This window comes from Microcebus murinus, chromosome 2 (genome assembly GCF_040939455.1).
Source record: "Microcebus murinus isolate Inina chromosome 2, M.murinus_Inina_mat1.0, whole genome shotgun sequence".
NCBI classification, from domain to species: Eukaryota; Metazoa; Chordata; class Mammalia; order Primates; family Cheirogaleidae; genus Microcebus; species Microcebus murinus.
The window spans coordinates 89,013,171-89,040,911 of record NC_134105.1 but is presented as its reverse complement, the minus strand read 5'-3'; the positions used below and the strand labels follow the sequence as shown (position 1 = coordinate 89,040,911).

Genomic DNA, 27,741 nt, shown 5'->3' with positions numbered 1-27,741 from the left:
AGTCTGTCTGTGTCTACCCACCAGTGTCACAGTGTCCTGTTCCGTTAACCAGCTCCCCAGTTTGGGCTCAACTCCAGCTCCGGAGGCCAGAGGAAGTCAAAGCTCTGCGAGGTGGAGGAGGTGGGGAGGAGGGGTGGAGAGAAGGGGCAGCCTGCTTCTCTCACCGACCTCCGCCTGCTGCACAAGGCCCTCTCCTCCTCTATGGGTTTTTGGGGGTCACTGGGGACCCTAGCTGTACCCCCTTCAGTCCTCTCAGGACCACCGTGGCATCTGGTACCCCCAGGCTGCTGGCCAGGTTCTTAGCCCCTGACCATGAAATGGTTCCACATTGATCCACGAAGAAAACAGCCACTCTGGACGTGGGCCCTGATGCGTAATATCATTATGGAGTCAGCAGCGCATCCCATCCCATTATCGCCTGGCCAAGCTTCTGCGAGGCGAGCTTGGCTGCAAATGGCTTTCTCCTGTCTGGGGGGGCCGCAGCCTGTTTGCCCTCCACTGCTGGAGGAGAGATTTTATCTTTAATTGACACTGGCTGCCTGCCACCGCCTTGCCCTGCTGCCCAGGCTCTGAGCCCGATTCTCTCTCACGCTTCAGGAACAGGCTTCCCCTGCCTTCTTCCCTCTCCCCGGCCATGACATCCTCACCCCGCTGTTCTACAGGGTTCTATGCTGTTTTCCTCTACCCCACCCCAGACAGCTCCTGAGTGCGCTCTTGTCTTTTCTTGGCGTGACTGGACATGGAGATCTCAGACATCCGTGGAGAAAAGCCCGAGAGCTACAGGGACGGGGTCCGAATGGACCCTCCCTGTACACCCACTGCATGTCAACCGCAACACCGTCTCCGAAACAGGTGCTACCATTAGCCCCACTGACACACAGGGAGACAGGGCTGGCGAGAGCCTTCCAAGTTACCCAGCCACCAAGTGGCAGATCAAGACTTTGAACTGGGGCCCCTGTGACTCCAAGTTTATGCCCAGAGGAAGAGAGTGAGGAGCAGGATAAGGAGAGACAAACATGCACCCAGACCTGGCAGAGACTCGTGCAAAACGAAAACGCAGGGCCCCGTGTTCTACAATTATTAATTTCACAGCTGATGGCGACAGCTGAACACTAAATCCAATATGGGGCCCTTCTGGGCAACTGCACAGGTTGCACGCACACGAAGCTGGCCCTGTGTGCCCCGTGTGAATGTGACAGGGACAACAGGGAGGGTCACGGCCCACCCTATCTGGGCCCAGGATGTGTTCATTCCCCATCCCTAAGTGGTCCCTGGTCGTGCCATGGGTCCCTAGTTGGCCTCAGCACATCAGCCATGCAGTCACTGCAATGACTTTGGCATCCCCAGGGCCTTGGCCCACTTAGAACTGGTGCGACTGCAGGGAGGAGGGGAGGGGAGGGCTCCCGCACAGCAAGCAGGGATACGGAGTAATTCCTTAAACGAAGAACCGTCTTTTCTTCCGTGTTGCGGCAGGGGCTCGTTCAGGGAGCCAGGGGTCCTGGGGTAGTCCTCTCTGTGTGGCCTGGGCAGATGACTGTTGGTCTCTGACACTAGTCTCCAGTTGTAAAACGCAGGGGTGAGGCAGGGCTGTGCTATGAGTGTGTTGCACTCCTCGGGTGTTGAGGGTGGGAGCCCAGGGAGGTCCCCCAGACACAGAGCCAGAAAGGAGAGGCGGAGGCAGGCGCTCACACAGCAGGAGCAGCGGGCGCTCCAGATGTCTTTATTGGGGCTCGAGCACAGCATGACAGCGGAAGGCATGCAGACAGGGCCAAGGCCCGGCCTAGGCATGCCTCGAACACACACGAGGAGACAGCTTTAGAAAAGGACTGACCAACACCAGGGAGGGACAGGGGGGAATGGGGTGGGGAGGGAGGGCCGAGGGAGGGGCAGAGGCCAAGGCTGAAGGGGTCGCCTGGCCTCTGCTATTGCACGCATCCTCTGGCCACCGGCCAGGAAGTACAGTATTGCAACTGGTCTCCTCTCGCCCGAGGCTTCCCCTTCTCAGACCCCTGAGCCAGATGGGCAGACAGACCCCTTCCCTGCCCGTCTGCCCAGCAGCATCTTTGAAAACAAACAGACAAAGGAGACAGAAAAATAAAAAATAAAAAAAGACAAAATGCCCCCCTCAGTCAAGGACACAGATAGGGGTGAAGAAAGGCGTGGAGGAGTCTGCAGAGGAGTCCCTGGAAGTCCCTCCACAACTGGGGTGCAGCTAGTGGAGCAGTGACCCTGGAGGGCAATCTGGCCTTCAACAGGCCACCTGCTGACAGGGCAAGCACCCCCAAGAGAGAGTAGCCTGGGGCCACCCACTGGACTGGCAATTCCCAGGAGAACTTTTCCTGGGACGTTCCACACACATGGTCAGGAGAAACAACAAGGAATCAGAGAAGGGGAAGAGGGTGGGAAACTCAGGGTAGGGCAAGGGATTGGAGAGACACAGCCTAACAAGGACAAACCACCAATAGCACGTGCACTACACACAAGAGTATAGTATGAATATAGATACTATATGTGCATATATATCTCTTCAATGTACAGTAGAACATCAGACCCAGATGGCTCCAGGCCCCGAGAGTTGCATGGGAGGTTTTCCACCAGTCCTGTGCAAACAAGGATATCTGAGTCTTTCCCAGCGAAAGATTCTTGCCTGGGTTCCAGAGTTTCCCTAAGCCTCTGGCTTTCTGTCTGTCTGCCTGTCTCTCTCACGTTGGTGCCGCTTTAAGAGAGGGTGAGGACTTCAGCCTGGGCATAGTTGGACGAGAGGGCGTCTTGGCAGGTCTCTGTGTTTAAAGAGCACAGGTGTGAGACACTGGGACGCACACTTTCAGCTCAACATTGCCTTCTGGAGCGGGGGCAGGGAGTTCAGCAAAGGAAAGGTAGAAACAAAGAATGAGATGTTAGAAGGAAGCCAGCTGCTGACCCACAGGCTGTGGACTAACGAGCAGGCCAGGCGCGGAGCTGGAAGGCATGAGGAACCCAGGGCTAAGAGGCCAGGAAGAGCAGGGATGGGTCAGGGAATGGGGTGAGCCCTTCATCACCCCTCTGCCAACCCAACTCCGGGCCAAGATGACTTGGGTGATGTTGCAGCTCATCTCCATACCTGTTCGGGTAACCTCTAGCTCCAGGAGCCACTAGCCTCTCAGGTCTTCAAAGCTCCAGTGTAGTGGAGAGAGGAACCACAGCCCTGTAGCCTGGCATGGAGGCAGTGGGGAAAGTTCCTGATGTGGCCTGTGGCTCATCAGCCATCACCCCAGCTGGTGCCTGTCCAACTGGAGCTCTCCCCCAATAGCTCCATCTGCCATTACCACCCTGGGATATTCCATTGTCCCAAGGAGCTGGTGAAGAAGGCTCCTGAGCATGGTGCCATGTCGTGCCCAGCCCCCTTCCTCACTGTGGCAGGAACAGAGTCCCAGCAGCTGGAGGGCATGCAGCCTCAGGTGAATGCTGAAGGGGAAGGTCACGGAGGACGAATGTGCCTGTCTCAGGAGAGAAGGTCAGGAAATAGCATCTTAGTGAGAAACCCGACCCCTCGGAGAGCCCTTATCGGGATCCCATCCTCAGCCTGGGATGTGTGTGACCTGGGCCTTCCCTTCCGACACCCTCCCAGTGGGGCACCGGCAGGGCAGGTGGGGATGCCGCTGTCTCTGCTGCAGATCTGGGTCAGCAACACGGGTGGGAGTTTCAGCCCCTCCAGGTCACGCTGGGATGACCCCTGCAACCATTAGGTCTGAGGTCCAGGGCCAGGCCTCCTGTCAAGTGGGGGCCAGATGTGGCAACCAGACCTCACAGCCTCTACCCTGGCTGCCTGGCCACCTCCATCAAGTCTCTAGGGAAAGGGCACTCTCCTCTCAGGGTGATGCTGTTTCCAGCTCCTTCAGATCGTGTGCCCAGCCACCTCCTCGAACCCTGCCCCTCAGCCCACTGGTGTTGTGGGCCTCTGAGTACCATCCTTGAGGAAATCAGAGGAGTCCAAGGTTCGTAGAGCCCCATTTCCGAGGATAAGCAGAGAGAGCTGCGGTCTTGCCTTGTACTAACACCAACCTGTCTGCATAGGTTGTGCGATACCCTGCCACCACCAGGGGATGGAGGGAGTGCCTGTGGCCTTCCTGTCGGCAACTGGAGCCCAAGACGCACTGGTGCGAATGGCCGGGCTACTGAGGGGTCTTGGATGGGCAGGGAGTGAGGCAGGAGTCACGGCAAGGCTGTGAAGTGCCTAGAGCTGGGGAGCAGAGTACCCCATTCTGGCTGGTAATGGCCTTAGGCTGCCTTTTCTTGGGTGTCCATGGACTCTCCATCCCCAGGGGCCTCAGAGTTGGGGAGGGGTCTTCCTAGGAATCTAGGGGTGCAGCAGGGATTTCAGAGGGTGACACTCTCTGCCAGGGCAGAGGCCCTCCTTCCCAAGGAAGCTCTGTGAAAGGGCAACCCTGCCCCAAGGGCTGCCTCCCCTCCTCTCCAAAGCCCTCAGAAGTGGCCTCTAGGTTTGTCGCAGCTCTGGTAGACTAGAAGGTGAGGCTGTGAACTCCCACCCGGCTGCCCCGTGCTCTGTGGGAAGGGGCTGGGCCCCAGCTGCAGGGAAGGACTTCTAGGAGCCAAAGCAGTGGGTGCAGGTGCACCCGAGTCCAAGAAAAACAAACTGCACTTCCAGATGGTGGGTGAGAGAGGGCCTTCTCCCGAGGAGGGAGGCCCAAGGCCCGGGTGAGCCTGAGGCCCATGCAGCAGCCACCTCCCTGGCAGAGCCTGGTGTACGGTGGGGGCTCTGTAGTGCCAGGACTCACCGATTCACTCCGCCGTTGCCTGGCACCCTGGGAAGGCCCTACCCAGTTCTCCCATTAGCTGGGTCCTGTCACTCCCCTGTGAAGCCAGGGAGCCAGGAGGGACATGTGAGAGCCCACCTCCCCAAGGCATTAGGGGCTCCAGCCTGGCACTGCTACATCTTGTCGCCCAGGGACATCTGTGCCCACCATAGGGGTGCTGTGAGCAGGCCCGTCCCTGTGGGAGGGAAGGAGGCGGTGGGTGCCGTGGAAACTTGGGCTTCTGACAACGTGAAGGCTGCCACAGAAATAGCGGCCTCAGTTCCCTGAACCAGAAAGGCAAGTCAGAGGAGAAAATAGCTGTGGTACCCGTGCTAACCTGGACCTAGCTCAGCCTGTCCCTGTCAGCGCCAGGATGCCTGGGGCTAGGAAGCCCTGCAGGGGCAGGACTGGACCTGTCAGCTGTGAGGGGAGAGAGGCCCATGTCCCCATCCTGCTCCACAGGCTTCCCCATCCCTGTCACTTAAAGGGGCCTGTTCTCATCTGAAGGACGGCTGCACAGAGGCCCCTGTGTCCCCTCTTCTCAACTCCAAGGGGTCACTTCTTTCTGAGAGCAAGAGGGAGGCAGGCCCCACAGACCACAGCAGGGCTGGGGTGTCCCAATGCCCACCCTGAACAGACCTTCCAGGAAGGGACATTCCTGTCTGCCTAAGGCCGAGCGAGGCACTGGCAGGGGGATGCTCCTGGCACAGGCTTTGCACAGCACCCCAACCGCATGAAATATTCTGATCTTTTTTCCCAGCTCCCCTTTTGGGCTGGCCCCAGATTTCCCAGCCTCTGCCCAGTGCCCGAATGCTGTCCTGCCATCCTGTCTTTGCCACTGTGGAAGGAGCAGATATGGACCTTACTTAGTCATTCCCTCCACAAAGTTGCATAATCTGACTCTAAAAATTGCCAGGCACACGGCTCTGTTGTCAGGTCTAATTCCCATCAGGTGAAACAGGAAATGTCTTGGCCGAGGCGCTCCTCGTTCCTCAGGCAGCGGACGGCCCCCTTCCTGGAAGTGGCAGCGCCAGGTGAGGGCAGGACAGGTTCTGTTCTCACACATCCCCTCAGCTGCCCTGCGCAAGGTGTACCCCTGCTCACCCAGTGACTCACAGACCTGTTGTGCTCCGGGCTCGTTAGGTAAATGAATACACTTAATTATAGAAATTAGATGAGTCTCCGGTTCTGGCAGGAATACAGAGCACAGAGGCTGGGTGGGAGCGGCAGGTGACTCAGAGGCAGGGCTGGGAGGCTGAGGGAGCGGGAGAGGGAAGAGAAACTGTTGCGGAAGCAGAGGAAGCAGTGTGGAGAGGGATGCCGCAGCTCGGGCACAGATGGGATGCCGGGCGCTGCCGCTGGGAGTCACCCGCTGACTTCGGGCAGGAGCCTCTGAAAGGGGGGGCCTCCCATGCCTAAGCAGGGTCCCCCTGGCTTGCACCAAGCCTGGGGCTACCACTCTGGGCACCCCCACCTGCGCCCCAGGCCAGAGCTGCAAGACATCAGGCCTCTTCTCCCAGCAGCACTGCCCATGGATGCTGCTCTTCCAAGGAGTCAAGCCTCCTTCACGCCAGCAGAGATGCCCCATGTGACAGCCTTTCCCTTGCTGGTCTGGGTGTGGGGTGGACAGACAGACAGACAGACAGGCTGTTTTGTTACTGATTAAAGGCCACGAGGAATGGAGACATATTTGCAGTGATTAAAAATATTAACACAAGCGTGCGTGGCTCCCCAGCAAGGCTGATGGGTCCCAGGCGCACTGTGTATACCACAAACGTGCCTGGCCACTGACGTCGGCCCTGGTGGGACCCTGAGAGAAAGGCAGGGCCCAGACACAGGTCCTGGCTGTGCAGGCACCAGCTCCGGAAGAGACCGGTATGGGTGAGGATGGGGTCGAAGCCCTGGGAGTAATCTCCTCTTGCTCTCAGGCACTGGAGCTGGACACTGGGAGAACTGGGTGTTGCGGGGGGTGGGGGGGGAAGGGTGCCTCAGGGCCCTGAATTCGCTTCCATCCCCCCGATGCTCCCTTCAGGCCCCAGGAGGAAGGAGGGCTGGGAGGGCGTGTGAGTGTGCCTGTCGCTGTGTGCGACGAGAGCCCAGGGTGTAGCTAAGTGGCAGAGTGACCGGGCGGTGGGCTGGTGAGGGGATGGAAGGGGTGGGCGAGCAGGAGCTTTCTTGGAGGGTAGGGTGAGCTGTATCGCGACGCCAGTGGAGACAGCCCCAGGCTGGTTCCAGCTGCTCCAGCTATGTTGTTTAGACTCCGGGACTTTTCACAGCCTTGGTGAAGAAAAGGCACAGGGGTCAGTGAGGCATAGCTCCAGAGATCCATGCTCCAGGGGACCCTGCAGGGCAGGTGGCCCTGGGCTGGGCTAGGAGGGTCTGGCCCTCCTTGACTCTCCCTGACCTCTGGGCCACTTGGGCTTCTGAGGACAGACTGCAGGGTCCTATATCCAGTTGACCTTTTTCTTGTGCCATTCCCAGGTAAGTTCCCCTCCAGCTCCTTGACAGCCTGGCTGCACAAAGACCCTCCAGCCTCCCCACTGGTCTTCTTGACCCTAAGAAGCCCTAATTAGCACCTGGCCCACCTTCATCCCAAGAAGCGGACACTGTGACACATGGGCAGCTCCTGGTTAAAATGATGGGGTCTGTGCCGGTGGCTGCAGGAGGCCTGGGCCCACTCACTCCTGGTCCTAAATGTAGCCCGAGTACAGACAAGGGAGGCATGGTGTGGCGTGGGGAAAGTTGTCAAGTGCGCACTGGGAGTTTGGCGATGTTAATTGCCACGCTTGCTTAGCAAGGCCTGTTTCCCGGCAACCCACCTGTTCCCTCACGAAGGTCACTCTAATTGGCTGAGCTATACGCTTGTTGCCAAGAAGCAGTGTAGAGGCATCTTGAAAATAGACCAGCCAGGCCCTACAGGTACCCCAGAGAGAGAGGGTGCTGGAGTGCGGGCGCCCTGCCCGGTACACGCACGTGCAGCCCCTTCCCCAGGTGCAGCCCCTCCAGGACCTTATGGTCCCACACAGCCTCTTCCACACCTACCTCCACCGAGCCCGACAGCTCAGGGAGGAGAGCAAGTGAGCCTGGCACTCAGCTCTGTGTGCTTGAGTCCTGTGCGGGGATGGGTTCCCCTCCCCCCGTCATTCTAGCATGCTCCAGCCAGAGCAAGGTTCTGGCCTGAACAAGCACGCCATAGAAGTGGGTAGGGAGGCAGAAGAGAAGGCCTCATCCAGGGCCTGAGGATTGGAGCATGGTGGGGTACAGAGGAACATGGGCATGGTACAAGGTCTGGGCTATTTGGCTGGGGCCTCTGGGCCAACCTCTTTCCAGGAGCCAGATCCCTGTCCTGCTCCTGCCACCCCATAGAAACTGTGCCCAGCAAAGATAGACACACGCCTCTCAGGGCCTGGTAGAGTCAGGGTGGTCTAACTGTGGGATTGTCATGCTGAGAGGGCCAGGAAAGGTCCTGGGAAGGTGCCCCAGGAGCTTGCATGGCCTGGGCTGGCCAGGCGACATCTTTCAGGGGACATAGGCATTACAGGCTATTCCTGCAGCTGCCACTGCCCGTGCATCACTCAACCCAGTCTGGGGTTTGCGGTCAGTAGGGAGTGGGAATGAGAAATCTGGCTGGCTAAGAAGTGGCAGAGAGCCCGGGAAGAGCTCTGTTTGAAGGGGAGTCAGGATTTGTCCCGGAACAAGGCAGGATGTTTAGGTAGGTTAGGTCACAGGCATAGGGCAAAGGGCAAGAAAGACAAAAGGGGCATCAATAACTGGGTAGAAAAAGCATTTGGTCTTAAGACCCTGATTCTCAGCCACCAATGGCCCTCAACCCTCCTTGATCATTTCGGTGCCCTTCTCAAGGCCAGGAACCCCTAGCTCCACAGCCCAGCTTCCGCCCTGTGCCTGACACAGGCTTGGGGCTGGTGATGGCACTTCAGCCTTCCCTGACAAGCAGAGAGTAGCGGCTCCCTTTACCTCTCCAAATCCTTCAGAACATTCCTCGGGTGGGACCCACTCTCCCTGCCATCCTGCCCCCTGGTCACCCTGGCCCTGCCTCAACAGGACAGGCACACCCAGAGGCCTGCAGATTGGGGTCAGCCCACCCTGGGCTCCAGGACCCCCAGCGCGAGGTGGAAGGATGCGGGGCCTGTGCCAGGCCCCCTCGCTCCTGAGAGCTGCTGCGTCTCTTGGGACGGCTTATCGGGAAGCTTAGCCGTGTTATAAGGGGGCCTTGGGAGAGGCCGGCAGTGACTCTGTGGAGCAGGGCCTGAAGGTAGAGGAGATGAGGGAAATGGAGGTGAGAGGCAGGGCCCCCTGTCATGGTGTCCCCTCAACCCTCTAGCACCACTCTTCCCTGAGGGCACCTGGCAGGGAGGGCTCGTGTGGCCTTTTGCAATGCAGGCGGCCTTTCTAATCCAGCGACTAGGAGATCAAGTACCTATTCTAAAAGTAGGAGCGCATGAGATGGTGGCCACGGTCTTAGGGGTGGGAGCCCTTAAGCTCTGTGGGGGACACGAGGAAGCCTTAGCTCTGCGGGGACCCCCCACCTGCCCGGCCCGGGGAGCCATACCTTTCCGGACACTACCATCAGCACACGCATAGTCCCCGGCGCTGAGCAGGAAGCAGGCAGCCGCCTTCTTGTTTCTGTCTCGAGTGGCAGAGCGTCGCAGGGCCCGGCGCTCCTCGGGGGTGGGGGCAGAGGCCAGGGGCTGGGTTAGGCCCCCTCCCTCCTCGTCGGACAGCACGGCATTGGCGTCGCCATTCTGCTTAGAGTCTGGAGAAGGCGGACAGAAAGGAGGCTGCATGAGGGGCTGCCTGGGCCTTGCTCACGGGGTCAGCTGGGGTCTCTCACATCTCAGACCCAGCGTGTCACTCCCCAACCTGAGCAGGATCTACCTGGGAGGGAGTGTCACCAGAGTCAGGGAGTAGGCTTGTGCCTGGGGGCAGCGGCAAAGGGCAGGATGCTGCCCTTGGTCTGAAGGTTGGCTTCCCGCCCAGCCTTGGCCTACAGCCGTTCCTAGAGGAGGAAGCCACAGCACAGCTACCCAACAGCAGGGACCCCCACCCCCGTCTGCCTGCTGAGGACTGCCCCGTGAGCTCACCCAAGACAGGTGGCAGACCCTACTTCTTCAGATCTGGTTCAGGCTGACACTTGGACGAGTGTATGCTCCCGAGGAGAATGTCTGGCTTGCTGGGATGAGGGTTAAACCCACAAAGTGGTATCCATGGCTCTCTCTGGACCACCTGGAGGCAGTTATCCTTGTTCACCAGGCGTTTAGACCAGAGTCCAGTGCCCAAAAGGCTTAGAGCCTCTCCTCCCAGGGCTAAGCTGTGTCTGGGGAACACACTGTGGGACAAAGCCGCAGTTCAGCTCCCCACTGCTGTGGGCTTAGTCCCAACACCTCGCCTCTGCCAGGCAGCGCACGGGCGAAGCTGGGCCCTGGGATCTGGAGAAGGGGAGGCTGCTACGTGGCCTGAAGACAGTGACTCTGGCATTGGCCAAGCAGGTCCTCAACATGGCTGAGCAGTCAAGGCCAGCCTAAGTAAGGGCCTGGCTGATAGAGCCACATACACGGTTCAATGCACGCTGAGGAACTGACCTGACTTCCACATTTTGACATTAGGATTCTCTCTAAGCTCTGAATGGGCCTCAGAGTATAGCTGAAATTCCCTGGGAGAGTTATATTCGGGGATTAGGAAGGGGTACCACTTTGGTGGGGGAGAAGGGGAAAACTCTGACCAGTGCTGTTCCATTGAGATGTTTGGAAGATCCAGGCCCCTGAACGACCCCAAGGAATGAGTGGCCCCAGCATGTATGATGGACACATGCCAATAGGCCACCAGTGAGTGTCCTGAGTCAGGCACCTCCCTGGAGAACCCTTCCCACTGTGCCCCAGAGCTGAGCCAGGAGCTGTTGCCTTAGTCTCCTGGCCCCAGCCCAGCTCCCCAGTGGCCTTGTCCTGGCATCCAATGGCTCCTCATACAAGGAATTCCATATCTTCCTCGGGAGCCTAGCCTGTGCCCAACAGCCAGATGCCTTTTCCAGTCTCCAGCCTAACTCCATGTCGCTGGGGATTCAGCTGATTTCCAATCTCTGCTTCTGACAAAGATGGTGGTGGGCTTTCTTGGGGTGACCTTTCCTGTCCTTGAAGGACAGGACTTGGATGCCCAGGCCCCCTCCTTCCAAGATACAGATGCCAGTTTCTTCCACCTTCCTTCCTGTCCTAACACTGGCTGGGCCACTCCCTCCTCGGTTCCCTTCCATCCCATGTCACACCCTGAGCCCGGGACTCGATCTAGCTTGTGCTCAACAGAAGGCAGCCTCCCACTGCTGTTACGTTATCACATTTATTAGGCCAAGAGACACCAGACTTGAATGTTTGGAAAGAAGTGATTCATGTGTTGATGTACCTTGGAAGAACAGCTGCCCTGCTCTCTGGCTAATAATGATAGTGCCTGACATTTGTAAAGGGGTTTTAACTTCTCAAAATGCTTTCATATCTGTCATTCATTTGGGTCTCTCAAAGTCCTGGGGGTAAAATGTTGCTGTCCTTCCCATTTTACAGGTGAGGAGTCTAGAGAGGGTGAGTGACTGGCCTAGAGAGGGTGAGTGACTGGCCTCAGGGTGCACAGCACAGTGGCCAAGATGGGATTAGAAACCAAGCTCTTTAGCATATAGCCCCATGCTCCACCTGTCACAGCCTACACTGGGTGGAATACAGATCACTCCACAGATCTAAGGTTCAGGAAGCTATCAGAGAGCCAGCCAGAGGATGGAGAAATTCAGCCTCTATACTTTATTCTCATAAAGGTGCATCTTATTCTTAGGAAAGCCCAGCACAATAAAGCACACCCCCAAACTCCAAGGGCTGAGGTTCACCTGGGAACTCCCTCGGCCACTGGGGAAAGAGGGGCCTTCCTTCTCAACCCCTAATCTCACCTGCCCATTTCCTCTCGACCACACCCTCTTCCCGGGCAGGGGGGCTGGTGTCACTGTAGGTGCTGTCCCGGGGCGAGGTCTCCTCAGACTTGCAGTACATAGGTGACTCAAGCTGGGCTGGCCGTGGCACGTGCTTCTTCCGTTTCTTGGGCAGCTTCTGCTTGGCCATGGCCAGGGAGTAGTACATGCCGAAGTTGTTGACAATGACGGGCACCGGCATGGCGATGGTGAGCACGCCTGCCAGCGCACACAGTGCCCCCACCAGCATGCCTGACCACGTCTTGGGGTACATGTCCCCATAGCCCAGCGTCGTCATGGTGACCACGGCCCACCAGAAGCCAATGGGGATGTTCTTGAAGTCGGTGTGGTCATTGCCCCGGGGGTCGGAGGGCCTGGCCCCAATGCGCTCAGCGTAGTAGATCATGGTGGCGAAGATGAGCACGCCCAGGGCCAGGAAGATGATGAGCAGCAGGAACTCGTTGGTGCTGGCCCGCAGCGTGTGGCCCAGCACGCGCAGCCCCACGAAGTGGCGCGTGAGCTTGAAGATGCGCAGGATGCGCACAAAGCGCACCACGCGCAGGAAGCCCAGCACGTCGCGGGCTGCCTTGGACGACAGGCCGCTCAGTCCCACCTCCAGGTAGAAGGGCAGGATGGCCACAAAGTCGATGATGTTGAGCAGGTTCTTGATGAAGTCCAGCGTGTCGGGGCAGCACACGATGCGCACCAGGAACTCCAGCGTGAACCACAGAACGCACACGCCCTCGATGTAGGTCAGGATGGGCTCTGTCTCCACCTCCCGCCGGAAGCGCACGCTGGTGACGTTCCCCACTCGGTGGATCTCCGTCACGTTGCGGTCGATGTTGAAGGCCTCGTGGGTCTCCAGGCAGAAGGTGGTGATGGAGACCAGGATGAAGAAGAGAGAGGCGAAGGCCACCACCTGTGGGCAGGGGAGGTGAGCAGGGGCCAGCGGTTAGACAGGGATGGATGGGCGGGCTGGGGAGAGGGGCCTCTGCACGAGGGTCACCAGGCATTGTGTTCAGGGTGAGAAGTGGGATTAAGGCACAGTCAGGGGCTGGAATCCCCTCTTCAGAGGGGCCTTATCCACCTGCTTGGGCACTCTAGGGCAATGCTTCCCGATCTTTGTCGGGGTGCATGGAAGACAGAGGCTGCTCCTGGCCAGAAGCAACTGGCCAGGGAACTATAGCTGGCTGGCCCTGCCTGCGACAGCTCTGCCCACCTCTAAACCATCCATGTAATGGGTGCACAGACTCTTTAAGAATCTTGTTATATTTTTATGCAAGAGGTTTAGGGCAGGGCCTGTGATTCTGCATTTCTAACAAGTTCTCACTCAGGCTATTTGTCCACAGACCACGGCTGGAGTAACCAGGCCTTAAGGCAGTGGTCCTCAAAGCGAGGTCCTGGACCAGAAGCATCAGGTCCCTGGTTGGAAACGCACATTTCAAACCCCACTCAAACCTACAAATGAGAAGTGAGAAATCTGTTTTAACAAACCTTCTGGGTAATTCTGACACATACTAAAGTTTGAGGTCCACTGTGTTAAGGACGCCCAGTGGCAGGCAGCTGCAAGGAAGAGCAGGTTGATTCTCCTCCTGCTGGCTGAGCCCATTGGCCACAGCTCCTTTTCCCTACCTCTCACCTCGGGATGTTCCATGATGGCCTAGACAAGTCCCTGAAGGAAGAAGACAACAGGCACCATGGCAGGAGACAGGGTGGTCTGCCTAGAATAACCAGTCCCACCCCTTCTCATGAAATAACATTTCCTGGGCCTCTGAACTCTGAAGAAAAATGAACCATCCAGGTAAGAGAGTGGCAGCGGCTGATCCCCTTGGCTGCTAGGATCTCAGCTAGATGATGACAGCAGCACCCGGCAGAGGAACGGCTGGGTTTAAGTGTCCAGTCATTATGAATGGAGATGAAATGCATGTGTAATAACACCAATTACGCAGCCTTCATCTGTTATTCATGCCCTGCCATTCATCATGGTCAGGATGCCCAATGCTGGGGTCCAGTCTTGTGCCCCCTGCTGCTACCTGTCCTGCTTGGTGGGTGGGGCTGGGCTTCCTCCCTGACCAGAGTGCTGAGCCTAAATAGGTGTGTGTGAGGGAGCTCTGTGGCCCCATGATCATTTGGCAACCTCCATACTTGCCCCACCTGGCTGTGGCCTTAAGGGCCTCCTGTCCAAGGAGGACTCAGAGAGGTTTTCCTCCCTGGGAGTCTTTACCAGGAGGACAAGGACACACCTTATTCTCAGTACCACAAAACACCAATGAACAATACAGGGAGATCTGGGAAAATGAGGCAAATAGCAGCACCTCTGAGGCTTCCGGAGCAGGAACAAATTTGAGAAGGGAACTTTGGGAATATACATCCATCAGCTGTCTCTTCTGTGCCTGGCACTGTTAAGGACTTTGTATATGCTTCACTTGCCTTCAATCCTCCCAGTGACCATGTGAGGCGGGCCTCATCGCCCCATTTTATGAAGGGTAAACTGAAGATCAGAGAGGTTACATATTTCCCTAAGGTCACACCGCCTGGAAGGGGTGAAAATAAGATTTGAACTCATGGCCCGGTGTGGTGGCTCACGCCTGTAATCCTAGCACTCTGGGAGGCCGAGGCGGGCAGATTGCTCAAGGTCAGGAGTTCAAAACCAGCCTGAGCAAGAGCAAGACCCCGTCTCTACTAAAAATAGAAAGAAATTAATTGGCCAACTAAAAATATACATAGAAAAAATTAGCCGGGCATGGTGGTGCATGCCTGTAGTTCCAGCCACTCGGGAGGCTGAGGCAGCAGGATTGCTTGAGTCCAGGAGTTTGAGGTTGCTATGAGCTAGGCTGATGCCACGGCAATCACTGTAGCCTGGGCAACAAAGTGAGACTCTGTCTCAAAAAAAAAAGATTTGAACTCAGAACTGTTTAACTTCAGAGTCCATACCTTCATTTCATATTACTCTGTCTTTACTTCCTCCTGGGCAGGGTCAACTCACAGGCCCAGGAAAGCGGTCTCTGAATTGTTGATTTTGTTCCCAGTCAGTTCCCTGATGCCTGCTATTTTACCCTTAAGGATGTGTGTACCTCATTTACATTTGAACTTGGATGGGTTGAACAGAAACAGTTGGGGTTAGGGGATGGATAGCAGACATACTTTCTCTACCTTACAATTTTGCCGGGAGCTTCTCCCCAGTGAAGGTAAATTTCATGTGCCTTTCTGGCCTCATTTTTCCTCCTCTGAGAACTGGGCAGCTGAGACAATATAATCTGATATGGGCATTATGCAAATGGCTCCAGCCCATGGGCTCTCCAAGGCCATCCAGAGATGAGCTGGTAAAAGGCCTGCCCGTGGCAATGCTTGAGTCCAGAGTCCTGGCACCACCCCTGCCCCGACAAACAGAAGGGCTTGGGGTAAGGGAGGGGACAGCTTATCCCAATTCTGCCAGGAAACATGGGAAGCAGGAGCTCACCCTCTGAGAGAAGTTAGCCAGGAGAGTTGGCCCACCTGGGAGCCTGAGCGTGAAGTTAATTAGTGATTTGGAAAAACAAGTTCAGGAAGAGCTGCCAGAGAGCTGAGCACACAGCAGAGAGAGGGAGGGAGGACAGCGCAGCCCCAGCCACCCTCACCCGCTGGGCAAGGGGCCTGCCTGGCTGCCAAAGCCACAGGCTCGCTCTGCGGCAGGCAAGAGAATCCTTCAGGCCCAGTGGGTACAAACCACCCTCCTGGACTATGGAACGACCCCTGTATGCCTGCTCTTCACTCAAGTTTGCTTTTTTTAAAACACAGAACTCTTCCATCTAAACTTCACATCCACCCTCTCAACAGATGAGGGCAGGTACATGGTGGCCACATGTACCCAGTTTCTAGGGGAAACAAAGACACAAGAGGGCAGATGACTTGCTCAGGATCAAACTGGGGCCAGGTCTCCTGACTCTCAGCTCAGAGCTCTTTCTCCTCAGTCCCTCTGGCCAAGCAAACAGGGACAATCTTTTCCCCTCTTGGTAGGGCCTGTCTCTGCTGCGGCCTCTCTAGGGCTGGGCAGCAGGTGCCTAGCTGGCCCCAGGAAGCCTCACTCCCAGAGAGACAGGACTGGGGGCCGAGCTGTGGCATTTCCAATGGCCTGGGCTCGCACACATTGCCCCAGATGGGTCCCAAGCTAACAGTTTCCCCTTCAGGGCCCAAATCATTATTTTCTCCCCTAAGTTATTCCCAAAATTGAATTATTTCACAAGTGGTTGACCTTGCTTCCAATGGTGCCTTTCACCCTCTGGGGGCAGGGATGCTGCTTTCTTTCTCACAACTGCCTTGATCAAAAAGGACAAAAAGGGCCCAGGGAGGAGGGGTGGCTGCAGCAACATCACTCTGCTTAGAGGTCAAAGCCTCAGGCTGGAGGCTATTCAGCCCCCAGCAGGCCGTCCTGCACAGCTGAGCCGGCAGCGCACATCCGAGCCTCCGTGAGCCTCTGTCCATCAGCCGCCGCGCTGGCAGACTGAGAACAGAGAAGCTGGAGTCCCGGGCTAGAAGCCTGGGGCCTGGGGTCAGATTTCCTGAGTTCCTCATCCTGGCCCTGTCACTAAACCAGGTAAAGGGTACCCTCTGTACTGTTTTGCGATACAAAATGGGGACAGTACTAGTACCCACCTCTAGTGTTACTATAGGATTAAATGAGCTGCTAAATGGCAAGGGCCTGGCACCCAGTAAGTGCTTGATAAAATGGTGACAGAGCTGAGGAGGTATTGGGGTCCCTAGGGGGACCCATGCATGCAGCTTCTGAAGCTGAGCTGGATCTGAAGCCAAAATATCACAGAATCCTTGCTTTTCAGAAGTGAAAGAGACTCAGAAGTTTACCCAGTTCAACTCCCTTTCTGCTGTTTGATAGATAAAGAAACTGAGGCCTGGGTAGAAATGACTTGCCCTGGTTTCCATGGCTGAAGCTGTCAGTTCTTTCCACTGCAAAGGGTATGGAATCTGCTGGAAGTCAAAACTGCGCAAGCAGAAAACCACTGGTGTACACACTGGCTCTGCCCGAGGCAGCTCCTGCCCTGCTGGGAGGATGCAGGCGGGTCTCGGCCTCTGTGCAGGAGTGTGCTGCTCCTCCAGGCTCCCTGCTCCCTGGGTTCCTCAGACACACGCTGCCTGGCTGTGTCCTGTTGGGGACCCACCTATCTACAAAGGCCCAGGTGTTTCAGCTGGTGGCTCAGCCCTTTCACCAGCCTCCTCCACCAACTCCACCCTAGGACTTTCCCTGTGGAAATGTAGTCACACACTTTGGGGCTCAAGTGGGGCTCTGTTACTAACTACCTGAGACCCTGGGCAAGTTTCTTAACCTCTCCAAGCCTGAGGATCTTTATTTATAAAATGGAAAACTGAGCACCTACTATGTGCCAGACACTGTGTGGAGGAACAGCAGGAAAAAGACAGACAAATACCCTTGCCTTCCAGTGGAGGCAGACTTGTAACAAGTAAACAAGTGGAAAACATAGTATGCCACAGGGCATAAGTGTTACTCAGTATATAGAGAAAAAGGAGATAAGGGGTGTGAGGGTGGGGAGTTATTTCAAATAAAGTGGTCAGGTAAAGCCTCAATGACAAGGTGACACCTGAAACAGAGACCCGAAGGAGTGAGGCAGTGAGTCACAGAAGATGCAGAGAGTTGAAGAGACAGAAGGAACAAGCAGTGCAAAGGCCCTGAGGCTACAGTGTACTGGGTGCAGGCATGAGAGTAGTACCTACGTTCTAGGCTTGGTTTGAGGATGGAAAGATACTTGTAAAACTGCACACAGAGCCCAGAGTATCTCAGGAACCAGGCACAGGCTGGGTGGAGGGGAGATGTGACAGACACCAATCACCGGGACTGAATACAACCAGCGGGGGCAGGAGGGGAGCCCGAGGAAGAAGGGCCAGGAGACAGATGGACAGATAAACATAAGGAGACTCATGCCCGAAAACCTATATTAAGGATGAAGTGTAGGAGAAGGAAAAATTGAGAACACAGCCAAAGACATTTGCAGAGTACGATCTGTGGGGCTGCGGTGAGGGACTGAGCCTTCTGGGGAAGCGAGATCCCAGTGCCCAGACAGTGCTGGAGAGGAAGTGGGGCAGCCCTCGGGTAGGAGGCGGAAGAGGAGAAGGTCTGCCAAAAAAGGCATCTTTGAGCTGTCCCTGGGCTCCTGGGATAGCTCCTGGCCTGCATTAGGCCCCGGATCCCAGCAGAGGGACATCCCCTCTTCTCGCTTCTATGGGCTCCCCTAGGAACAAAACCTGCCCCTGCCCCGCCTCTGGCTTGTGTGGAGCCAGCTTGTACCTAGCTTGTTCTCTACTGAGCGTCATGACACCTGGGGCCTCTCTGGGTTGCCCAGAGCTGATAAGTGCCAGCCCCACAAAGACTTCGGTCAGCCCAGAACCCACTGTTCAAATGGAATTCCTGGTCACTGCCCATCTGCATCCCACGCTGTCCTATCTCTGCTTGGGCAGGTCCCCTGGCCAGGAAATTCCCCATTTCCCTAACTCTGCATGGTTTAGCACTACCCACACTGGAAACTTACTTATTTATGTATTTATTTATAACCTTCCTCCTTCTAAAAATTACTTAAGGGAACCAAGACATTATCATACAAGGCCCACCGAAGACAACTTCTGTTTCCTTGCCAAAGCGTCCCTGAATGCCCCACACCCTGACCCCATCCCACGTAGGGGTGGGATTGATTCCCTCCGCTTACCTCTTATTGAACTTTATTTTTTATGATGACTGTGGCACCTCTCGTGCCATTTCTTGTCACTTAATTTCCCTTGACCACCACTTTACCCCACCTGAGCTGGCTCTTTTCAGGAACAGGGACCACCTCTGACTCATCTTTCGATTTCTAGAACACAGCATGGTGCCTGGCATGTAGTAGCTGCTCAGCAAATGTTTCCTGAATGACAGGAGTCAGGGTGACCAGTCCTGGTGAGCCTGTCATGAGGAGAGATCAGCCCCACTGACAAAGATGTGCCCAGTAATACCTCCAAGTAGGGGGCCCTGGGACCTTTGCTGCTCTCTGGGGTAGGACAGGAGCACTTCCTGGGAAGAATCCTTCCCCCACCTCCCCACCCCCCCGCCTGTGATCACCACCCCTTGGCCTCAAGAAAACCACAGGAGGGAGCCAGGCCAAAGGTTGGTTGTACCCAGGGTGCAGGGGTGGCACAAGTGCTCTGTGCCCAGCATTCCAGGCTGACACTGCCCATGGGTACAGGTGAAGGGCCCGGGTCTCCTGGCTCCCAAGGCCCAGCTGCCTGAGTCTGCTCCTCACTGCGCTTCCCCTCATGCTCCAAAATAGCCCAAGTTTATTTTATCCCCCTCCCCCACTCCATGCCCCACCCCACCCCAAATGCTGACAAACAGAAACACCTCATCATCCAGAGACAAGATGTTCAGAGGCAAATGTTGGTCTGTTCAGAGCAAGAGAGGAAAATAACACATCTAGGAGGAAACTGGGAGGGTGCCCGAGGGTAGGATCTGCAGGGAGGCTTGGCCCCCTCCTGCCCTCAGGAAGGAGGGAGAGGGGCTGCCCTGGAGCAGGCTGGCACTGCCCTCCAGGACACAGGCCTCCTGGGCTCAGGTTCCTGCTCACCCAGCTCAGAGGGCACAGGACCAGTGAGTCCCTGTCACTGCAAAGTCTGTGCCTGGACCAGAGGAGCCAGGGAAACTTCAGGAGGGCAGGCAGGAATGGAGCCCTCATTTCTTTCCTAGAAGGCCTTGGTTTCATTCCTCTACCTGGGCAGGGGAATCCTAGCTTCCACTCCTATCAAAGCCTCCCTTTTCTCCTATGAAAGACCCACAGTGAGAAAGAGAGGTTAGACTTCAGCAATTCTAGGGAGTGAGTACAAGTGACAGAAGGGATGGGCAGAGAGAGGAGGAGGCAGCTTTCGAGTGAGGGGCTGCACTCTGAGCCCTCTGGAAGCCAGAGGCCGTCTCCGGGCAGCAGCCAAAGGAGGCAGTGGTAGGAGCACAGACTCAGACTCATGAGACCCGGGCTTGGATCCCAGTTCCACCATCAGCTGAGCCACCTTGAGCAAGCCGCACTGGGCCTCGGGTCCTCATCTGTAAGTTGAGGTTAATGATCCCTGCCTCACCTGGGCCAGATGAGCTAGCAGTGAGAAGGCTAGGTCAGGCACCTGACACACGGTGGCCGCTTAACAAAGGCGAGGACCCAGCTCTAGCTGCCTTCCTGGAGCAGGGGGTCCTGTGGGTCACTTCCTCCATCGCAAGGGAAACATTGTGGGAAAACCAAACTGATTTAGCCAAAGGACTATAATCCTTAGCAAGGCTCATCCCTGAACTAAAGCCAGCCCAACCTCTGAGACCTCTGGAAACTGGGGTCGGGGAGGGGAATGTCCCAGGGCCCCATTCTTCATGCCTCCTGTCTGCTCTCAGAAAAGGAGGAAGGCATGATTCTATAGCTATGGGTGCTGCCAAACCTCCACAGCTCCCCCTCAAGCTGTGAAGCCACCCTGGTGAGCACTCACTATGCCCCAGGCATCGGGAAGGTAGGGGCAGGATCAGTCTTCCCCTCGTGCCTGCCCCCAGCTCAGCAGCACAGCGGCAGCTGCCCCTAGGCCAGCCACGGTGAACAGAGCAGGGTGAGCATACCAGCCGGGAGTGTGCCTGAGCCAGGCAACAGGCTCTCATCACCAGCTCAGCTCACTTTGTATCATCACAATGCACTACTCAGATGACCGTGTTGTGTGTTGGAACACAACAGTGCTGCTCCTCTGCCCTCCTTAGCTGCCCACTGCCCGGCAGTCCCCTGGGAGGCAGGGACCAGGCTGGGCTAGGAGGGACAGCACAGTCCCAGCACTCCCGTCCCAGCACTGTGCCCTCAGGCCTGGAGGGGTAGCAGAGTAAGTGTCGCTTCTGACATCCCCATCTGCCTAGGGTTTTCTGATGCCATCTACAGGGGGTATAGAACCTCTAAACACCTCTCAGGCCAGAGTAGGACATGAGCCACCTCTCCGCCTCGAAAACAGCCTAGTTCAGTGGAAAGAACATGCTGTAATTGCAGGAGCAAGGGCTTGGGAGTCAGAGACTCTGGCTTTGATTCAAGACTGGCCACTCTCTGGCTATGTGATCTCAGGCAAGTTGTTTACTCTCTCACAGCCTAAATCTCTTAAGTGGGGATAACGGCCCTGTTTTAAGTTTATTGGGAGGATTAGAGATTAAAGCATATACTGCAAAGTACTTGCATGGGGTGCTTAATAAATAGCAGTTACTAATTCATTTTTAAAACATATGTATTCCCATTTGTATGCCCAGGAGCAGTTAGTTGACGGCTTGCCTTCACCTGTGTCCCTAAGCAGGCGGCAAGTCCTCTTTTGGTGCCTGTGCCAATTAGCGCCCCATACAGCTATTCACATCAGTGCTAACAACCAGAAGGCTGGAAACCAGGGCTTGGCTGCAGACTTTGCTAGTTAAGTGTGTTGACAAATCTCGGTTTCTTCATTGCTAAAATGAAAGAATTAACCCTGCCCCACAACAAACTTTTAAGACCTAAACTGAAATGCCCAGGCTAATGATTCCACAGCAAAAGGGCAAAAGATCTTGAGTTCTTGGAGGACTCCAAAAGGCAGGCCAGGCTCTGCGCTTACTCATATAGAGGCCATTCTGCAGTGAGTTGAGAAAATAAACTCACTGATGGTACAGCCCCTTAGAATCCCAGAGGGGAAGAACCTGAGCAATTGTAAAGTCCCCAGAGATCCTAGAATGCTCAGAAATGGGGCCTCCCAACCAACGCATCTCATTCCTGCAACCCTGGCATGTCCCCTTTCTCCATCTCTATCAAGCTAAATCCACCTCCCCTAGCCCCCAATGTTGAAAAAGTCTGAATTATTTGTTTGTCTCTTCCCCTCATGCAGATAGCCAAGCACTAACACCAGTAGGGTTAGTAAACTGCACAAGAAGCCCATGGAACTCACAGCAGACCCAGGCCAGGGGCATCACTGTACCCTCACCTTCTGACCTGGTCTCAGGGCTGCAAGGAAAGAAACCAAGGCAGCTGAACTCTAGCTTCACTCTCTGTCCCAAAAAAGACCCCCATCTTCTAGTGGCTGCCTGCAGCCCAAACTTGGTATCCTATGGTCCTGAGACCTCTGCTCCTCCCTTGTCTTCCAGGCAGGAGATGCATTTGCCCTGGTCTGGCATTTATGCCAGCCTGGCCCCTCCCTGTAGCCCTGCTCCCCAAGCCCTTGCCCTCCCCTGGGTAGAGAAGTGGAACTTTTCCTTTCACCACTAGAATGAGGCCCAGCACAGGGAGGCTGAGGGGTGGGGTTACTGAGACTCATTAACAGGGCAATTTAGGATGCCAGAGGTACAACCAGCTTCCATAGCAAGAAGCGGTCCCCAGACTCAACAAATTACATTGCTCTTTCCTGTCTCCCAGACAGACCCCAGTCAGGCTTTAGGCTGCCAGCCTTGAGATCAAACACCAGCCCCTGGGGTTTTCTTTTTATAAAGAATCTAAAGCCATCCTTCAGGGTTGTTTTGGGTTTTTTGTTTTGTGTGTGTGTTTTTTTAAGCAGCCCACGCATAATGGGACATCCCCCCTACCACTCCCCTTCACTTAAGGGAGTTAAGGGAAATTGGATCTGAGTGATGAACCTACTAACAACTCTGACTCAAACTGTATAAAAGTAATTTATATAACCAAAATGCCTGTATCCCCATAATATTCTGAAATTTTAAAAAATAAAACTCATTTTTAAAAAGGGAAACTGGATTTGGGGAGGGGGTGGTGGGAAGGGACTAGTTCTTGCCTAAATCAACCTATGTTTCCTCCTGCCCCCCCCCCAATACACCCATCTCAAGAAGTAACCTGAACCAGGGCTTTCTGGGAAGCCAATTTCTGCTGCAGCAAAACAAAAAGAAGCGGCAACAAATCTGGTATCACCAGGAAGCCTGTGGCTGGCCACTGGCTGTGGGAGCCTGAAGGGCCTAGACCAGGGGTGGAGAACCTGAGACCTTAGGGCTATATATGGCTCTCTGGATCCTTGAGTGCAGCCTTTTGACGGAATCCAAATTTTACAGAACAAATCCTTTTAGTCCTTTCTGTCTAAATCTCCTCTCATCCTAGCTGAGGCCAGGACATCACAGGTGTGCAGGAAGCCCTGGGGCATGGCATGCTTCCTGGAAGAAAGGAGGTCTCTCCTAGCCTGGACAGGAGGCTGGGTTCTGGCCTCAGCTTTTCCTCTTACAAGCTGAAGATGTTGAAGCCCATGCCCCCCCCTCTAAAATGCAAAGTTGCCAGCACACTGAGCTGCTGAGAGGGTTTAAATGAGGTGGCCCAGCATGGAAACATCTAACACAACACACCCCAGTTGTCTGTCCCCACCAGAAGGCCAAATTCCAACTGTCCAGGACTGTGGTCCTGTGGAGGAGTGGCAAGAGCTGAAGACTGGGCGGTCTGTGCAGAACAAGGAAGAGGGTGGAAGAGCTAAGGGCACCCCACTCACTGCTAGGGGATGCGGCAAAGCAGGCAGCTGGGATTGGGTCCAAGTAGTAAGTCAAGTGTGTGCAATCTCCTGATGGAGCGTGCAGGGGAGAAGGTGGGAGTGTGTAATTCCCCTGAGAGCCATGGAGGGGAGTTGGGAGGGAGGCGGGAACAACCTGCTGGGGTAAGTCTGGGTCCTGCTCCTCCCCGCCCCTACCCATCACTGCCATGCGTCCCTTGCAGACCAGACCCAAAGGGGGGAGACCCGGGCTGCTGCACTCACCCTGGCTGCCCGAGAGGAGTAGGGATCCTCGAAGAGCGCCCACATGCGGGGTTGCCAGCCGCGGCAGCCGCCGGACCCGGCGCCTGAGCCCGCACCTCCCTCGTGGGGGCCCAGGCGCTGCAGGGCCAGCTCCCTCTCATCGTCGCCAGCCTCATCGCTGGGCCCTGGGCCGCCGCCGCCTCCGTCCGGGCTCTCGAAGATGTCAAGTGCCTCTTCCGCGTCCCGGTGCTGCCGGTAGGTCATCCAGCAGCAGGGCTCCACGTCGGTCTCGTCGATGCCCCAGAAGGTGAGCTCCTCCTCGAAGAGCGGCCCGCACACGTCGGCGGGGCAGTGCAGCTTGCCGGTGCGGTAGTAGTTGAGCACGTAGGCGAACACACCCGGGTGTCTGTCGAAGAAGAACTCGCAGCCCCCGCCGCCGCTGCTACCGCTGCTGCCCGCACCGCCGCCATCGGTCTCGGGCCGGCCCCCGCCGTCGGGGTCGGCCAGCCAGGCGAGGCGGGTGCCCGGTAGGGTGCGCAGGGTGCTGCGGTAGGTCTCATGTCGCGTGCCGCCCACGTTGATGATGATCTTCTCCGACGCCTCGCCCTTGGCCATTTCTTCCTTCAGACATGTTTTGGACGGAGGCTTGTTCCCCGACTTGCGCCCGCGGTAGGAGGAGACACACACCGAGCTGATCATAAGAAGCGCTGCGGGGCTCCGGCTTGGGGCGGCCGCTGCCCTCCAAACACCCTTCCCGAGGAGGCAGCGTCAGACGGGGGAGGGGGAGGAGACGAGGAGGAGGCTGGAGGCGGCGGCGGCCCCCTCTGCGGCGTGGCCCTGCCCCCTGCCTACCCCCCCGGGCGCGGAGCCGGAGGAGTTGGATTTCTTGGGTGCACAGGTGGTTGGGGTTAGGGCAGACAGCGCCGGAGAGGAGGCAGGAGGCGGGAGAGGAGAGCCGAGGACCCAAGCGAGAGGCCGGGAGGTAGGGGCAATCACAGCACGGTCCCCAGCTAAGATGGGACACGCCCCCCACCCCCTAAAAGACAAGGAAGCGCACAGTCCGGGCGCGCTGCGAGGGTCCGGGACGCGCGCTCACACTCACACGGGCCACCCGCTGGCTCCCAGACCGCGCCGAGCCCCGGGAGCAACCGGTTTTCCCGCGGCGACAGCGCAGCAGCAACAAGTCCACCAAGCGGCTGCCGGGACCGGGCAGACGCTCTCACGGCAGCCGGAGCTCCGCGGGCCCGGGCTGCGTGCAGTCAACACGAGTCAGCGGCGGCGGCATGTGGCCTCTTCCCCCCATTCATAAATCCAGCGCAGGACAAGGATGGCGGGTGGGGCCGAGCTTAACGCGGCGGACAGGCGGGCGGGGGCTGCGCAGGGCCGGGCGGCAGCTGGAAAACAAGCGCGCCTGCAGGAGCGAGCCTCGGGTCCTGCGTCCGCGGCCGGGAGCTGCGCCGGGCCTGGCGCAGCGCTGCGGGGGCCGCGCTGGGGCGGGGGGGCCTCAGACGGGGCGTCCTGCGCGGCGCCGAGCCGGGGGGGCGGGGCCGCTCCGCGGAGCCGGGCTGTGGGCTCTGGCGAAAGAGTCTCTCGGGCGGCGGCCGAGCGGCCAAGGACACCTGCAGGCTTCCCGGGCCGAGCGGAGCGGGAGCTTCAGCGCAACGCCCCGGCGCCGGGCTCCTGCGATCTGGCGGCGCTGGGAGCCACGCCATCTACGCGTCTGCCCATCTCCGGGCGGGGCGCTGGCCTTGGCTCGCGGCAGGGGGTGGACGCGAGGTGGCCTAGGGGAGGGGGCGCCTCGGCACTGGTGGGCTGGGGCTCTACGGCTTTCAGTCTTCCTCCGGCGATGGCTGCGGACGCCACGCTCCAGTGGCGCCTTTTCCTCTCGGCCCCGCCTCGCCCCGGCGCGCCCTTCGCTGGGCGGGGTGGGCGGGGCGCGGCGCGGGGGCGACTCGGCTCGCTGCAGGGCGCCCGCGGCCGAGCTCTGCCTTCCTCCCCGGAGCCCAGCGCAGCCGAGGCGCGTAACCCGCTCGCCGCCGGCGCCCAGCCCAGCGCACCGCCCCTGCGCGCCTCCGCCACCATCCCCTCCCGCGCCCCGCTCCCTGCCTCCCCCGAGCCCGCAGCTCCTCCCACTGCAGCCCGGGTGACACCGAAGCGCTCTCGACCCCTGACTTCTAACCTCCGCCCGCTGCTTCTTGCTGCGTCGGTCGCCCCCTCGCCGCCAAGCTGGTCGCATTGCTGCCGTTTCGAGCGGCTGACTGGAGGCCGGCGAGGAAAGAGAGAGAGACTGTGTCTCGAGGAGGCGGCTGCCCACTCCTTCCCCAGACACCGTTTTGGGGCCTCCTGACCACCCCGCCCCATCCTGCGCCTTGGACCGGGCCCACGACGCCCACGGTCTTGACGCTTTCTGCCTCTGAAATAGTCACCAAAGCCCCTGCAATGGAATTGGGGGACCGGTCGGCCTTGGATAGAGAAGCGGCTCCTGGGCTGGGTGGAAGGAAACCGTAGCCTGGGGTTGTCCACCAGAATTTGGTACCGGTGTGGGGTGGGTGGCCTGTTAGATCGTTAGGTTAAAGCCCTGGCTCATTGTTGCCCTGGGGGCACATAGGAGGTGCCGGTTCTGGCCTTGTGACCTCCTCCTGCAACAGTGAGTTGTTCCACTCACTGTAATGTGACTTTGCCTGTGTTTATGTCCTCTTCCCTCCCTGACCCTGCGCTCCTCCAGGCCATTGTGCTTTTTCATCTCGATGGCTCCCACAGTGCCTGCCTCTGAACCTGTTCGCTAAGTGATCGAGAAGCTGCCATACCCGAACATTAGGCACCAACCAGACTTTACTGGCTCTATCCCAAGAGCAATTTCCAGATTCATTTGTTTTTGTTTTTAAGTCCAGAACCTGTTTTACATCTTTAAATTAATAACCCCCCCCCCTTTATTTTTATAGCTTCGGGCAGCCTCATGTCTGTCCTGGGTGTGTAAGGAGGATTTTAAGGCAGAAATGTAAGGTAACTGACACACCTGCCTTGGACACTTGTGCACCAGTTTCCAGATCAGGCAGTACTTAGCTATCCAGGGGAAAAATAAGACAAGGGCCTGTGTGTGCTCTCAGAAAAGGTTAAAAGCCCAGTGCGAATGCAAGGGATTTTTATAAGCAAGATTCTCATCATTAATGAGATCAGAAAACCAAATGACAATCTATCTTTGGTGATCTGCACTAATGTGCAGGGGAGGTGGGGCCCATCCTGGACTGAGTCAGAAACACATATTTGCCGGAGCCCCCTTTGTGCCCAGCTCCCACTCCTTAAACCTTATGTTTGCATGTCAGAGTTTAGCTGGCTTTGAGTTTGCTGCAGCAAAAAGAAATATCCCAAACGTGACTGGGAAGAGAAGAGCCAGGACTGGCCAGAAGCTGGAGTGAAGATGAAAGAACCACATGATATTGAAGAATTGACTGTAATGATTAACTTTCAAGCCCTGTCTGGTCTGTGTCCTCAGACCCCCCTGGGGTCTCTCCCCTGTTTTCCATTCATCAGGCTGGGTGACCTCAGTCATTCAGAGCAAAGGGAGAGGTTGGTGGAGGTGGAGTAGGCAAGGGAAAAACATCACGGTATCCCACACCTCATTCATCTATTCATTCAGTAAATATTTATTGAGTACCTACTATGTCCCAGAAGCTGTTCCAGGCACTGGAAATACATCAGCGAATAAAACAGAGTCACTTGGTCCTAGTAAATCTACCCGACTGGCACTTCCATTCTGCAGTGCTTGTGCGTGGTGAGGGGTGCCTGGGGAGTTGGGTGGAGGGAGAAAGCTGCCAGGGAAAAGGAGGCCAGGTGGGAAGGAAGGGGGAGCAGAGAGCTGGGGTGGGGGCAGGGGAACCTAGGAAGAGGTGATGAAAACAGAGGGCCCAGCCTGGGAGAGGCAGCCAGGTGAAGGTGCATAGGACCAGGGCCCGACTAGCACTCCTGGAGAGGACAGCTCAGGCTCAGGCCAGAGGCCTGCAGAGTAGGCCTCACCATTTGCTGAAGGTTTTATTCTAAAGCTTTGGACTAACCTGTTACCCGGGTCGTTCTGGAATTTTCTGGGGGAGTCAGTGTGCTGCAGTTGGCATCATGGGGGTTATCCCATTAGTTCTGTGTGTGTGAGGCCATGCTATACACACAAAACGCAGAGCCCAAGAAGAAGGGGACCACCCCCTGCCCAGCTGGCTGTGTGACAGCCCTCTGTGGATGGGAGGGTGCTGCCCCCTGGTGGTGCCAGGACATCCTGGCTTGGGA

The 27,741-nt window shown here is 57.0% G+C and overlaps 1 protein-coding gene across 3 annotated transcripts; it reads right to left on the bottom strand.

The window, feature by feature from the left end:
* Positions 1 to 1,546: 1,546 nt before the first annotated feature.
* On the bottom strand, positions 1,547 to 25,355 carry KCNC4 (potassium voltage-gated channel subfamily C member 4). Of its 3 annotated transcripts, none has more exons than XM_012751702.3 (4): positions 23,488 to 25,355; positions 11,734 to 12,670; positions 9,364 to 9,567; positions 1,547 to 2,842 (listed from the first exon to the last, which is right to left on the bottom strand). In XM_012751702.3, the coding sequence occupies exons 1-4, from the start codon at positions 24,163 to 24,165 to the stop codon at positions 2,787 to 2,789; spliced, it is 1,875 nt and encodes a 624-aa protein (XP_012607156.2). In that variant the 5' UTR covers positions 24,166 to 25,355; the 3' UTR covers positions 1,547 to 2,786. The 3 variants fall into 3 exon arrangements, with proteins under 3 accessions (XP_012607156.2, XP_012607154.2, XP_075856074.1); XM_012751700.3 differs by having other exon boundaries at positions 1,547 to 2,780; XM_075999959.1 differs by lacking the exon at positions 1,547 to 2,842 and adding an exon at positions 3,157 to 3,476.
* Positions 25,356 to 27,741: the final 2,386 nt, after the last annotated feature.

Excerpts from the sequence above, each read along its gene's own strand:
- KCNC4 (XM_075999959.1), bottom strand. The coding sequence starts at position 24,165 with ATGATCAGCTCGGTGTGTGTCTCCTCCTACCGCGGGCGCAAGTCGGGG. Across the intron at positions 12,671-23,487 it reads ACTCCTCTCGGGCAGCCAGG|GTGGTGGCCTTCGCCTCTCT; the intron begins GTGAGTGCAGCA and ends CCCTGCCCACAG. Across the intron at positions 9,568-11,733 it reads GGTCGAGAGGAAATGGGCAG|ACTCTAAGCAGAATGGCGAC; the intron begins GTGAGATTAGGG and ends CGCCTTCTCCAG.